This window comes from Henckelia pumila, chromosome 2 (genome assembly GCF_033568475.1).
Source record: "Henckelia pumila isolate YLH828 chromosome 2, ASM3356847v2, whole genome shotgun sequence".
In the NCBI taxonomy this organism is placed as follows: domain Eukaryota; kingdom Viridiplantae; phylum Streptophyta; class Magnoliopsida; order Lamiales; family Gesneriaceae; genus Henckelia; species Henckelia pumila.
In genome coordinates, this window is record NC_133121.1 from 182,468,372 (window position 1) to 182,483,589 (window position 15,218).

At 34.0% G+C, this 15,218-nt stretch overlaps 3 protein-coding genes across 3 annotated transcripts; 2 read left to right on the forward strand and 1 right to left on the reverse strand.

The window, feature by feature from the left end:
• Window positions 1-2,308: 2,308 nt before the first annotated feature.
• LOC140879117 (uncharacterized) lies at window positions 2,309-2,719 on the forward strand. The gene has a single exon (XM_073282773.1). The coding sequence runs from the start codon at window positions 2,309-2,311 to the stop codon at window positions 2,717-2,719; it is 411 nt and encodes a 136-aa protein (XP_073138874.1).
• A 5,776-nt stretch (window positions 2,720-8,495) lies between these two features.
• LOC140879118 (uncharacterized) lies at window positions 8,496-9,213 on the reverse strand. Its single transcript, XM_073282774.1, has 2 exons — window positions 8,875-9,213; window positions 8,496-8,570 (listed from the first exon to the last, which is right to left on the reverse strand). The coding sequence occupies exons 1-2, from the start codon at window positions 9,211-9,213 to the stop codon at window positions 8,496-8,498; spliced, it is 414 nt and encodes a 137-aa protein (XP_073138875.1).
• A 2,964-nt stretch (window positions 9,214-12,177) lies between these two features.
• On the forward strand, window positions 12,178-14,687 carry LOC140879119 (putative disease resistance protein RGA4). Its single transcript, XM_073282775.1, has 5 exons — window positions 12,178-12,341; window positions 12,467-12,698; window positions 12,829-12,955; window positions 13,070-13,775; window positions 14,156-14,687. The coding sequence occupies exons 1-5, from the start codon at window positions 12,178-12,180 to the stop codon at window positions 14,685-14,687; spliced, it is 1,761 nt and encodes a 586-aa protein (XP_073138876.1).
• The last annotated feature ends 531 nt before the right edge of the window (window positions 14,688-15,218 follow it).

Below are 15,218 nucleotides of genomic sequence, written 5' to 3' on the forward strand. Positions count from 1 at the left end.
TTTTAACTCGAGTCTCCACTTCTAAATCTCAATCTCGAGCTATACAAGTCATCTTTGACTCGCTCTTGACCCAACCTGATGCAATGTACACATACAAACAAAGCAACAGCTGGATAACTCCTATGAAAGACATGTATATAAAGCATGTAAACATATCAGTCTAGTCTTCCGCTATAATAAATCTTTAGAAGGATATACATACAACTTCTATAAGCATATTCGAATATCAAATTATATACCCTTACATGTTGGACTTCTTCCACATATATATAATCAAAATCATAAAGATACAAATGCGGGTTGAAAGGTAAGGGAGTACAAATCTTGTAGAGTCAATTCTAAAATCATCTCTTTGGGATCCCGGGAAAGAGAGCAAATCAAGTCTCCCACCTACTCTCCCGATCGGGGTGGTGACGAGCTCTTATTCCCTCGACTTTGGACACTATACTGGGAACTCTGGCAATAGGACTCAATTTGTGTCCTAGCCACTCATATATAAATCCAAACGTCCACTATCTTTTTTTCAAATCTGCTTTCAAGGTTTTGAAAGAATTGTGGCTCAATATGAATGCATTCTAGCTCTATAAGAATTCTACCACATTTAATCAACTCATAAAAATCTATAAGCATCAATCTCAAGCAAGGAACACATGTTTAATCAAACAAACTCATTTATCAAGAAATTAGATCAACTAAGTCAAGTAGATCAAGTAAATCATGTAGGATCAAGCAAGAGCAAGTAATCATGCACGTATGTGATTTAAGAAACTCGAAAACCACCATGTTCTCGAGTTATTCTACCTATCGAGGCTAATGTCGAATCATACCTTTGTCTTGATTCAAATCTCTGAAACTCTAGCAAATCTTTGAACAACAACAAGTCTATCAAATCTTCTTAAAATTTTGCTCATATATATCTTGGTAGTGCAAGCTCTTTGTTTCTTTCATTCCTGATTCAATCTTCAAACGGCTCGAACTCGTCGAATCAAATTCGATAAATTCAATTTCCAATTGAAATGAAGTATACAACATGCTTAATATCATTATCAAATCTGATATTCATTGCCAAGTTCAATCTATAGCTGAAATCTTATCAAAATGAAAACCGGCGGCGTAACAGTTTCGAAACGGAAATTCCAAAGGCATATTTATCAATATATATACCATCTAAACTCAATATCCTTATCAATTCATCAACATAATCTCGAAATCCAGCAGCATATATTTTCAGAAATTCAAAAATACTTCCAAAAATCAAAAACATGTTCAAACGACCATCTTTTCTCGATCCGACTTAGATATGATATTATCGTATATACTAGAACACGTTTATACAATCAAATCTTAATTCTAACAACATCTTAAAATTCAAACATGATAAATCTTAATGAAACTTACGTCAAAACGTAGCACTCAAAGCCGTGATCGCAAATATACGATCAATCTTGAATTCTACCGTGCGGATCAATTTCTATCTAATTTGAAATGAATGAATCGGCCACGAAATCTCTCTCTCTCTCTCTCTCTCTCGACTTTCTGCTGAAATAAGGCTAAAGATGATGATATACATGTGAAGTACAATATATATAGTCCAAGTGTATTCCACTTGCAATAGGAAATTGCACTTTGGTCCCTAAATTTCTTACTATTTGTATTCCGGTCCTTCTTCAATTCTTTACTTCTAATTTAATTCTTTTTAATTTCTGAAACTCACAATTTAAATCTTAAATTCCAAAATATTCAATTAAAATATTTTATTCTTTTAATTTAAGAATTCTGAAATTTAAATCTTAATATCTGAAAATTCTCAAATTAAATATTTTCGACTCGAAATTTAAATCTCTAATTCCATAAATTCTCCAATTACTATTTTCCCAAATCCGAAATATAAATCTCAAATTCCGTAATTAATAACTTAATATTTTCGGGCCTTAAAGATCCTAAGGATAAATATTCTGTGCAAATCAGATATCCTGTTGGGATCGGACTTGAGAAACCAGTTGAACATAAGCCGAACAATTCTGTGATGGAAGGTTGGTGGCGATTTGTATGGTCATTATCTATACCACCAAAGATTCGGGTGTTTTGTTGGAGAATTTTTCACAACATAATTCCTACTGAAACTAATATTGCTTCCCACCATGTGCCGATATCATATTGTTTCTCACTTTGTCACAAGGCAGAGTATACAACTTGCCATGCCTTGTTCTTTTTCTCAGCCTCAAAGAGGTTTTGGAAGAATAATGCAATCTGAAATGATCTAAAGCAGTTTGTGGGACTAGACACGAAAGATGTTTGTTTGAGGATAATGGCCAATTGGGACCACAGTCAAGTGGAGGCATTTGCTTGTCAAACTTGGAGTATTTGGAATGAGAGATGTAGGGCCTTACATAGTTATGACAGAAATGTGCTGCATGATATTATAAATCCAGGCCAAGCGTTGTTGCATGACTACCAACAGGCAATAAATGACCCATCTAATTTAAGGGTTGGGAAGTCTGTTTCATCGCCAACTAAGTGGGAGGCTCCATCTCTTGGTCATCTTAGGTTGGATGTTGATGTGAGTTATCATGAAAATAATCATAGATGTGGTATTGGGGGAATAGTAAGGAACCAAGCGGGGCAGCCGTTATTGGCTTTTGGTCAATCTATACCGAATCCTGGTTCGATTACGTTGGGGGATTTGCTCGCCATTAAGGAAGGACTCAAGATTATTTAAGAGAAAAATTTCAAACAAGTGATAGCTACTTCAGACTCACTATTGGCAGTGCAAGTAGTCACAATGTCAGATAGTGATCTTAGCTATGTGGGATTATGCGCTTCAGAGATTAATAAGTTGATTGTGGATCTTGGGATTGTTTTTTTTTCTTTTTTTCATATCCGGAGAACATCAAATTCAGTCGCTCACTATTTGGCTATTTTTTCTGTTTCTTCTCCTATACCTTTTTTTTGGGTGTCTGAAATTTTCCTAGTTGGCATGAATCTTGTAATGTTAGACTTTTTTCGAGTTCAATAAATTACAAGTTTCTTGTCAAAAAAAATGTAAATAAAAAAATTGTCATGAAATATGACCTGGTATGAGTAAACAATATAATTGGGGCCAAAATTTTACATCAATCAGTTCTTTCCTAGTGCCTAAAAATGGTGTACCTAAGATAAGAGGAATTTCATGATCCTCTTCCATATCCAGAACTACAAAGTCCACTGAAAAAATAAATTTATCAACCTTCACTAAGACATCTTCTACAATTCTCCTATGATATTTAGTTGATCTGTCAGCCAACTGTAGAGAAATTGTAGTTGGTTTCATCTCACCAATTCCTAGCTTCTCAAAACATGAATATGACATCAAATTAATGTTTGCACAAAGGTCACATAAAGCTTTGCTAAAAAATGAATTCCGTATGGTACAAGAAATAGAGAAGCTACCAGGATCCTTAAGCTTTGGAGGTAATTTATTTTGTAAAATTGCAGAACATTCCTCCAAAAGCTAAACTGCCTCAAAATCCACCAATTTTCTTTTATTTGTTAAATTTTCTTTTAAAATTTTTTCATATGAGGGCATTTGAGCTAAAGCTTCTGCAAATGAGATATTTATATGCAGTTTCTTAAAAATCTCAAGAAATTTCAAAAACTGATTATTAAGTTGCAGTTGCTTTGCTCTTTGAGGAAAATGGAGAGAATTTATATCAATATCAGCATTAGAGTTTAGAGACTTACTTTTCTCCCTCGAGTTCTCGCCTCTCTGCTTGAGTGATTCTTTCTCCCTGTCATATTTTTCAACATCAACACCCTCCTTATTCACTTGTTCAGCTATTGTGACTGCATTGACACCCTTAGGATTCTTTTTCTATGTCACTAGGTAGTGAGCCTGGATCCCATGTAGCGAACTGGTTCGTCAATTGTCCTTATTGAGTTTTTACTCTTTTCATCATAGCATCATGATTCTGCCATCTCATCTCATTCTTCGCTATGCATTTTTCAAGCATATCTTCAAGATTTGACTTGTTCTCAGATTGTTTGAAACCCGGTGGCATAGAAGGTTCAACACCTTGTGGAGGTTTAACTGGTTGCTGTGGTGGTTTCTGATGTGCAGGCTGCTGAGGTGGATTAAAATATTGAGGTTCGACAAAATTTTCAGCCTGTTTACACCTAAAATTTGGGTGATTTCTCCAACCTGGATTATATGAGAAATTGAATGGATTATACCGTTGTTGTCCTCGGTTCCCTACATATATAATTCACTGAATCTCCTTCAAAAACTGGCAGCCCTTCAAAAAATAATTCTGGCATGAATGGAATGCCACTCGCTGATCCTCCAACTGCCTCAGTACTTCCTTGGACTTGATTCACCTGTTTTACTGGTGTCGATTGATTAGCTTGCAGTTGAGACACTTGATGGGTCAGTCCATCAAGTTTTGATGTAATTGCTGTCAGAGCATCAATCTCAAGAAATCCAACTTTCTTTTCTCACTTGCTGTCTTGACAACCAACATTACTTTCAATCAAATTTGATATGATTTCAAGTGTTGATGTGGGAGTTTTTCTATATAGGCTACCATTGGCAGCTGCATCAAGCATAGAATGCATAGATGAATTCTCCCCATAGTAGGAAGTCTCAATTTGTTGTCCTATTGAGAGACCGTGGCTAGGATATACTTTCAGCATCTTTTTTAATCTGGCCCATGCTGAATTCAGTGATTCCCCATCCTTCTTCCTAAAAGATATGACATCATTCTGCAGTTGTGTAACCTTAGCAGGTGGGAAATACTTGTTCATGAAAACTTCAACTAGACCATCTCATGTAGAATAGATCCCGCTGGTAAATCTCGAAGCCACTCCAATGCTTTACCTTGTAGAGAAAAGGAAAATAGCCTTAGCCGAATAGTATCAGTAGTCACGCCATTGAATTTGAAGATGTCACAGATTGACAGGAATTTGTTCCAGATGAGCATTCGGATCCTCAGATAGCGACCCTCCAAATCTGACTTGTAGTTGAATCATCTGGATGATAGATGGTTTCAACTCAAAAGTATTCGCCTGAACTACAGGGCGAATGATGTTGGATCCTATCCTCCAACCAATGGTCGATGAAGTTCCATCAAAGTGCGGTTATTCTCGTCTTCAGCCATATTCTTAGGATTCTCTTCAAATTATGTTTTATAATTAGTATCTAACTCCTCTTCAGATTCAAAACCAAGAGCTAAGTTATTCTGCCTCTGTGCTCTACGTATGCGACGAAGAGTGCTTTCAATTTCCAAATCAAGTGGAACGAGATTTTTGCTACCTCGAGCACAGCTCATATAACATAAGCTAAACTCCTGAAATTAAAACAAAGTGCACAAATCTAACACCAAACGAAAGCAAAAATTTATTCTTTAATAAATAAATAAGAAGCAATAAAAATAAAAACTAGTCTCAAATAAATAATTGATCCTAATATTAAACTAATAGTCCCCAACAACGGCGCAAAAACTTGATCGATGATTTCGATTGGGAATTACTAGCAAGCGCACTAGTTTAAGTTATAATAAAATTGGATTGAGTCCAAGTCAATCTCACAGTGACTATTGTTCAATTACTAAGATATAAATTATTTAATTTAATCTAGGCAAATCAAAATGAGAGATTTTTATGAAATATTAAACTAATGGAAATAAAAATAAATCGTTCTAAAGCAAAGATTTTAATTAAATTAAAAGAGCAGAATAAATTTATGACGGATTCAAATTTCAGGAAAATGACCAGAAACACACAACAGTACCAGACATCAATTCTTGTCACGTGTTGGATTTAATCAAGCAAAAATTACACATATTCACGATGAAATTCCCTATCATAATTATTAATCTATTTCAAGAATTAATAATCATATTCTTATTTGACAGTTCAATTATTTCTAATTGAATTTAATCAAACAAAAACGCATTTGCAACTATGAAATTCCAGCCTTCGCCTAAAACCGCACACTGAAATCGAATACTATTTCTAGTCGGTTTAATCATGTGTTGATTAATATTTTTGAAGTTATTTTCAATCTCTTCTCTTTCAAGTTAATATCGAACAACAAATATGCAATTAATTGGCCAGATTAAAAGCAAAAAATCTAAATCAATATTAATCAATAAACATAAAGTATATTCAAAACATCAATCAATCCAAAACATGAACAAAAATCGATAGTCTGGCCCTATCGTGACCCCGGTCAAAGAACGACTACTCCATAATATCAAAACTAAATAAAATTCTCATGTTTGAATTCATGAAAAATAAAATAGAAGAAGAAGAATAAGAAAATTCTCAGCGATGGTGCCGGATCTGGCTTATGTGGTGCGCTTCTTCTTCCTCTCCAAGCTCTAGTCGTCTTCCGAAAATTTTGCAAAAGTCTCCCAAAGTGTTTTTTCATTATCCTCTCTCTTCTTTTCTTTAAAAACCCTCTTTTTCGTCCCAAAAATAAGTGTCCAATATTGCCCAAAATAAAAGAGTCCCAAAATTTCCAAAATCTGCGCGATATATATTTTTTTTCAGACTCTGCGACATGCACGGACCCCGAACATGGGTCCATGCATAGGTTCGTGTAATAAAATTTCAGCCCCAAACGTTTTACGAAGATACATGGACCCTCTTCCATACCTTCGCACAGGGTCCGTGTATTAAACTGCTTCGAAAAACTGTTTCTTTTCTTCTTGTTCAAAAAAAAAAAGAAAAATTGTTTCTTCGAAGATACACGAACCCTCTTCCATACCTTCGCACAGGGTCCGTGCACAATATTTTCTTCAATTCCCTTGATTCCTAGTAACTTTTTTCTTGATTTCCGGCCAAATTCTAACGTGGCATCGCATAGCTTGACTTTTTTTTTAATATTCAAGCTTCAACCAACTCCAATCAAACCTACAAATAATGAAAGTATGATGATTTATGCGCAAAACTAAAAATAAAAATGACAGATAAGCACAAATACATCAAAATAGAGTGCCAAATAAACTACAGGATTCGTGTTTATCAACTTGTCAGATGTCACGTCAACAATTAGACTAAAAATAGTCGAAATTAAAAGTTAGTGTATCAAAACTAAAATTTTCACTATTCAATTGACTAAAAATAAAAATGTGATGAGTTAATGAACTAAAAAAAATTATTTTCTCTCATATAAATTACTGTTTTAACTTACAAATCAATAGAAGTAAAATTATTATTTAAAAGATATTGCTTTTGTTGAAATGTAATAACTATTCATACTGAGTAGAACATTCGAAACATGATGTTTGAGATACACCATAGTTTAAATTATTGGATTAGTATTGTTACCAATGACTATAATTTTTTAAAAAGCAATAAGCATTTGGTCATAAAATATGTATCAAAGTGAAGGTCATGACTTCGATTCACATTGATTGCAAGCATAATTATTGGGAAGGAGATTATTGAGTACATGATAATTATCTCTTTGATATATAGAACAATTAAAATGTAGTGTTTGAACTGTTACACAGATTAAAATATTGAATTGCACAATTATATATCATCAACAATAGCTTTTAGTAAAATGCAAAACGTCCAGTCCTACGGTTTATAACAAAAAATCAATGTATTTTTTTATGTTTCTCGACAAATATATAATATATGTTATTGTTTTAAAGTCATTAGTTAAAAAAATAAATTAAACCCAAGATATAAAACATAAAAGTATCGATTAGATACCACAAATCTTAATTAAAAAAACTAAACAATTTAAGATATAATACGATAACTTCGGTATCAACTAATAAAATTATTGTCACGTGTAACGAATATGCAACTTTCTAATATTTATAAAAGCACCCGGGATCAAAATCGCCTGCGGTGCCCAACAATAGCATTTGGTGTTGTGGAGTCACTTAATGAGCTTTTTTAATGTGGGCTATATATTAATTAAGTTTTTTAGGTTTAAATTTTTTTTTCCTCGTTTTTCCTTATGTTTGACCGTTTAAAGGAACTAATTATGCTAATTTAATAATACGAGAAGACTTTTATAGTAAAAATATTTTTAAATTCTTTTTAAATTCAAATGTTCAATCATATATTTATTCTTCTTCGAAAATTTTGTTAATTAATCGGTAAAATTTTTAAATAATTATATATATATATATCAAATTCTTTTTAAATTTACTTTATACAAAATAATATACACACTTTAATTCTCATATGTTAAAATATTTATTTTACAATTAAATATTACTAGATAAAAGAATATATTTTACCTTTTAAGGTATCGTGGTTTTCGGATTTGATCAGTATTGTTATTGTTTTTGGGTCAATGAATAACATTTTTAACAATATGAGACTACTAACATGTCAATGTTTAAATTAAAATTTAGAACATTTCCATCATGCCATATCAGAAACTAAAATCCAGTATCACATTTCCATCAAAATAAATAATTCATAGGTTTTGAGACTTCATTTTAATAAACACTGTTAATTCGTTATTCCTTACAAAAAAAAAAAAAAAACAACTACTCACATGACTTGGATATATCTCCATTGAAATCCATGGCTTCAGGAGAATCTTGAGGATGATCAAATTGTGCCTACATTAAATAAGAGTAAATATTATAAAAAAATTTCACATAATATTAGAATTAATATATATTTTTTGACTTAAAATTTTTACGCGCCAAAAAATTCTAAATATCATTAAAGTTCATACCATCAATAGTTCGGTAAAATTGAATTGATTATCAGTTGTTTGACGATATGCATGAGGTACCGGAGGTGCTCAACAAGATACTGGTAATTCATTGTGTGTTCCAATGTCATGCAGTGATTGTAAAAAGTAAGCAATCTAGATAATATTTGTTTCCAAAAAGTATTAACAATAATAAATCTATTTACCTCGACTCTCGAATTTGTTTTTCTTCGTTTTGCTTGAAGTTCTACCCAACTCTTCAATCTTATTGACTTTTTCAAACCAATTTTTTTCTTGAATCCTTTGACTTGTATCATGGAAGGTCCTATCGATGATGTCCTGACACCAACATTGTCCTCTTGGCTCACTTCATTCAGAAGAATTTCCATGACTTGCTTGGTTAGATCACATACCAAATTATGCACCAAAGTGAAAGTTGATGGGTGGACGGATGCTTCAGTTGCCAGTCTTATGGGTATCATACAAAGTTTTCTATACCATTTTGCACTTTCTCGTTTAGAATCTTCTTCGACTTCATTGCCCATGTAATTGTGTACCACTCAACTTCTAGCTTTTCTCGTCCACCTATTCAAGATGTAACGCTCAGCACGTCATATACTTTCACAGCATGACAACATAATAATCCAGTCATCTCAAATTTTTGGTAACTACATGAAATGATCTTGGTGCTGGGATTAAATTCCACCCTCCATTCTCCTTTATCGATTAGCCCAATAACATATTCAAATAATGGTTGAGTCTCATTTTTATGTTTTATGTAAGCATCTGCGAACAAAACAAACTCCATTTGAAATAGATGAAATATAGTGGGAGTATAAATCTCAGAAAGTTGCCGCAACATAGGAGAACTCTCTAGCTTTAATCTCGGTAATTTTTGGCGTGTTTCAAATTCACACCTTAGCTTATTGTACCGCTTTTCCTCCAAAACTCGTTCAAAGTGCTTAAAAAATTTCATTATATATAAGTCAGGTTTCATACAACTTTTAATATCAAAATTGACACTTTCATTGAGTTGTGTGCTCCTCATACCAAGTGTGAATTAAAGCCTTCTTCATATAACAAGCTGCCCATTTCTCCTTTATATTGTAAGTGGACTGCAATCATGTGTTTTCTTGAACAGTATATTGTGCTAGTAGAACACTCCATGTCTCCTCGAATCGTGCCTCATCATCAATTCCATACATGCATATCTTAAAATCAGTTAAGAAATGAGAACCATATTTCATCAAGTTTCCCAAGTGTTTGATGTCATTTTGCATTAAATTCCATGTGCACAATCCATGGAATATCTCGGGCATCACCTCCTGTAAGGCCTTTGTCATAGCTTGATCTTGATCAGTGAAGATAGTGAGAGACTTTTTTTGCTTGTGTGCCTCTAAACAAGTTTCGAACAACCATTTAAATGATGATGCAGTCTCATCATACAAAAGTGCTACACAAAAAATCACCGCTAGCTCCTCTATGATGATTGAAACCTAAGAAGATAGCAAGTGGTCGGTGTGCACGATATGTGCAATATGTGGTATCTAGGGACACAATATCACCAAAATAATCATAGTCGATTAGCATTCTCGCATCGGCCCAAAAAACATTAGTTATTTGTTCTTCCACATCCATCTGATTATCATGATAAAATGATGGATTTTTAGATAATTGTTGTTGAAAATATTGCATCAGACAACCAACTTCCCTATATACCATACTTCTTTGTCTTTTGGATCGAATATAATTTTTAGCATCCAACATTGTATGACCATCTATTACCACTGCATGCTTACTCATCATCAAAAAAAATTGATTTATGTTTAAGCCCAACGTCTTCTGCCAAATCAATCTCATAGGCTTGAACTTCTGTAATTTTACGTTGGGAAGCCAACATATGAACTGTTTCTTGAAGATGAAGCGGGTGATTATGCTCTTCGATAAACTCATTAACTTTATACTTGCTGTCCACAAATGTGACACTCATTCTTACTTTACAATTCGTTCGATCTCAAGCCGAGGATTGAGTGTCGATGAATCTCTTTCCTCTTCTTTACGAACACCCTCCTTGCAACAAACATATTTATAATACGTTATAAATCCGGTGTTCTTTTCTTGTTAAAATAATGCTTACTAACTCCAAATCCAATTTTTCCAACATATTCAACCCAAAACTTCCAAGCGTCATCGAGACTATCAAATTTCATACCAATCTTTGGGTTGAATTCAATATTTGAACTAGAATCCATCAAGAATCTCGAAAAAGCAATAAATTTCTTTGTTACATTTTAAATTCAACAAATTAACAAGAATAATATTTTCTCAACTAATATCCAAGAACAATAAGTCAAAACTTGATAAGTTAATTACATCAATTGTAGTGTGTGTCAATCAAAATTTAAACCAAGCGAGTCGTGTCATGTATAATACAATGATGAGATATCCTAATTATCTTGTTGGTATGTATAAAGCCATTTATTTCTCCATATTCGCCCTACTAGATGTAAAAGTCATACAAAAATTATATTAACCTTACTAGTGAAACTATAAAATTCTTAATAAAAAGAATTTTAATCTTGGATTAGATTATAATAGTACTTTTGTTTCTAGTATTGTACTAATTATTACAAAAAAAAACATAACTGCCAATTTTCTAAACTATGCATAAATGAAAGGAATATTCATAATTTAAAACCCCCGATGCATATTCAAGATTTTGTATAATTATTGATTAAATTATATATATATATATATATAATCTACTAATTTAATACAGATCAGAACCATATATTTTATTTTTAAAAAATTCAAAATAATGTTAAATCAATGCCACAAGCAAGGAAGTCAAGAAAAATTAATCATCCCTACCAAGAATTATTAAATATTATGAGCTGAAACCTAATCTTACATGGTTACACACACATATGTATAATTCGTTCCCAAATCTCATACAATGATGATACTAAAATATAGCATCAGTAACCACAAAAAAAAAAAAAAAACACAATTAATATATGTGTCTCAATAACACAATAAAAAACAAATAAACAAAACAAAATAAAAAATTTGGTAGTAAAAAATTTTCAAAAAAAATTATACATGTAAAAGATCAAGAATATCGAACCTGATATTGTATTATATTTCCCGTAAAAAAAATTGAATGGAAGTGAAAAAACGAAGAAAAGGCCAAAAGGGGATGACGTGAAATAGTGGAAGGAAAAACGAGGGAAAAAAAAATTTAACTTAAAAACTTAAGTATTATAAAGCCAAGCCCATTAAGTGACTCACAGCACCGAATGGTGTGGTTGGAGCACAGCAGGGGATTTTGATCCGTAGAAAGGTAGAAAATGTGGTATAAAGGAAAATTTTAATATATCCAATCGTACCATCCAACACGTTTGCTTTTGCTTTGGCTTTTAGATAGCAAATCGTCGTTACTGATTGCTGCATCATTGCATTGTTAGCTCCTAAAGAATATCAGATCTGTATTTCACAACTAAACAGAGATGGCTGAAGTGGCGATCGATTCTGCTGTTCAACTTCTGTTGGGGAAGCTTATTGCTGTTGCTGGAGAAGAGATGGGCGTCGTCCGGGGCTTCGAGAATGATCTGAAAACGCTGCAACAATCTTGGAGGATGCATCGAAGCGGTGTATTCAAGAAGATCAGGCCGTTATGCAGTGGCTGAAGAATCTGGATGGTGTGGACGTGCTGGACGAGGTCAATTACGAGATCCTTGGTCGTAAAATGAAGAGGAATGTATGTTGTTCCTTCTCCTTTTCTGTTGCTTTTCGCAGTAAAATGGGGCATAGGGTTAAGGATGTGAATGACAAGTTGAAACGTATCAACGATGAAGCCAACAGTTATGTGGAAAGTAACTCCTTTGCAGCTGATCCAATTTTTATCGGTAGAGGGGATGTCGTGTCCGCGATCGTCGATGATATGATCAAGTCCAGAGATGAATTGGAGATCTCAGTTGTTCCCATTGTTGGGATGGGAGGATTGGGAAAGACCACTCTAACTCGGAATGTATTCAATCATCAAAGCATCTCGAAGCATTTCAATCAAAGGATTTGGGTCAGTGTATATATCAAAAGAAATTGACAACAAAGATTTGCTCGTGAAAATCTTGGAATCCCTGTCCAAAACATTTGTTCAGGCATCTCTAGGGGAGGAAACTGTCTTGGAACAGATTCGATCCAAGCTGGAAGATGCAAGATATTTGCTCGTACTTGACGATTATGTGAACGACAAAAGGCATGATCAGTGGGAGAGCTTCATGAATTGTATATAGGGAATCAGCCCAAAGAAGGGAAATTTCATCATTGTCACCACTCGAAATCAACATATGACATCAGATGTCAAAACACGTACTGTTCATTTTATAAATTTCTTATCAGTTGATGATTGTTGGTCGATAATTAAGGCGAGAGCTTTTTTTGGCCAACCAATTCCTCAAGATTTTAAAGCCATTGGAAAGGAGATTGCTCTTGCATGTCAAGGTCTAGCATTAGCAGCCAATGTGGTCGGGGGAAGTTTACGAGGAAAGGGAATAAATGATTGGAAGTCATTTCAACATGAAAGTGGGTTTTCAAATTCCAGTGCCACTGAGGATTCTCTGATGAAAGTACTGAAAATCAGCTATGATCGATTACCATCATCATTGCTTAAAAAATGTTTTGCATATTGTTCCAATTTTAGCAAGGGAGAAAAGCTGGAAAGAGAGATATTGATCAAACTTTGGATGGCAGAAGGGTTGCTCGTTGGAAATAGTGATAGATGTGGTTATCAAATGGAGATTCTAGGCGACAAGTTTTACAATATTCTGTTGCAAAACTTTTTCCTACACGAGCCAATAATGGATAAGTATGGAAGAATCAAATATAGCAAGATGCACGATTTTGTTCATGACTTATCGTGTTCGGTGGAGAATGTGAAATCTGCTAATGGTGAAGAAGTTACCCTTCGAGCAAGATATTTACCATTCGACTATGTGCGCAACAGTATCATGAAGGAGCAGACAACTTGTATGCTAAATTTGTTTCTGAACAAATTCGAGGGTGCCGAGTTCAATGGATATATCATGTTTCCAGATTGCAAATACTTGTGTGTAGGACTGGGATACCGAACCAAAATACCGACCTTTTGGCATACCGTACCGAAATTTTTTCATTATATAGACATTTTTTTGTTTATCGAATTTTTTTTGGGTATCTATATGATATGAGTATGGATTTTTTCTATACAAAAATTTTGAAATTTCGATATCGGTATCGGTATAAATTTTTTTCATACCAATATTTTTTATACGGTATACCGAAAACCCACCCCTACTTGTGTGTTCTTGATCTACATGGAACACGTATTGGTAAATTGACAAGTTCAATTGGCAAATTGATACATTTGAGATTTCTCGACTTGTCTGATAGTGGAATAAGGAAGTTACCAGGTTCTATTTGTAAACTTTTCAATTTGCAAACTTTAAGGCTCCTTGGTTGCCAGAACCTGAGGAAGCTTCCTAAGCAGCTGAAGTTTTTAGTTGGGTTGAGACACTTTGCTTTTTCTGGCTTCTACATAGAGATTCTTTCATGGATGCCACCTGAATTGAGGAACCTAATTTCTCTCCGATCACTAAGCTATTTTATCGTGAGCGACAAGGAGGGATGTCGAATTGATGAGCTGGGATGTCTAAAGAATCTAGAGGGGAAACTAAGGATATGGAATCTTGAAAAAGTGGGTGATAAAGAAGAATCAGAGAGAGCACGTTTATCAGGGAAGAAAAATCTAGAAATTTTAAAGTTCGTGTGGAGCAAATCATCAAGGGAAGGAAACAACAAAGATTGTGAAGTTCTGGAAGGCCTCCAACCTCATCCAAATTTAAAGGGTTTAACCATTAAAAATTTCCATGGAGATCAGTTTCCATCATGGACCATGAAGATGGCTGTCGAACAGGGAAATACTCTCCACAAACTCATCAAGATTGCCCTGATAAATTGTAAAGGTTGCACTTTTACGTAAATCTAACCGTTGGATTGGGCTAAACTTTGGATATGTTGTGCAAAACATGTGTGGGTATAATATGAACGGTGGAGATGAGATTTAAAGCACTTTAGCGATGGGAATGACGTTTTCTCTGCTGCTGAAAATTTCAGGATTTGGACAGAAACTTGGGTAGTGCATATGCTCGAATTTGTGTGTTCTTTTCCATCAGCTTAATCTCCTATTTATAGGCTTCACATAGCTGCCAAAGGCCTCCTATTAACAGTTATTTATCTTCCATAATAGCCATTAATCTCCATTACCATGGATGTTACAATGGCTGTTACAATTCTCCATCATTTTCCATTACTATGGCTATTACTATGGTTGTTACACCCTCTCCCAAATCAGCTGCTTGTTTTTTTGAATTCCATCGGTTGGGGAGGTGCTTCTGAAATTTTTAGTCTTCACACTCCCTCCATCCCAATACATTTGTTTATTATATTATTTGACAACATTTATGTGACCACGTAAGGGGCGAGCATGTGTTTGCGAGTATGGTCCATGCTT

Bases quoted from the DNA above. Each gene is read 5' to 3' on its own strand.
- LOC140879118 (XM_073282774.1), bottom strand. From the start codon at position 9,213: ATGGGCAATGAAGTCGAAGAAGATTCTAAACGAGAAAGTGCAAAATGG. The intron at 8,571-8,874 runs GTAAATAGATTT...TATTTAATGTAG, and splicing joins AAACAAATTCGAGAGTCGAG to GCACAATTTGATCATCCTCA.
- LOC140879117 (XM_073282773.1), top strand. From the start codon at position 2,309: ATGGCCAATTGGGACCACAGTCAAGTGGAGGCATTTGCTTGTCAAACT.
- LOC140879119 (XM_073282775.1), top strand. From the start codon at position 12,178: ATGGCTGAAGTGGCGATCGATTCTGCTGTTCAACTTCTGTTGGGGAAG. The intron at 12,342-12,466 runs GTTATGCAGTGG...TGCTTTTCGCAG, and splicing joins GTATTCAAGAAGATCAGGCC to TAAAATGGGGCATAGGGTTA. The intron at 12,699-12,828 runs GTATTCAATCAT...ACATTTGTTCAG, and splicing joins AGACCACTCTAACTCGGAAT to GCATCTCTAGGGGAGGAAAC.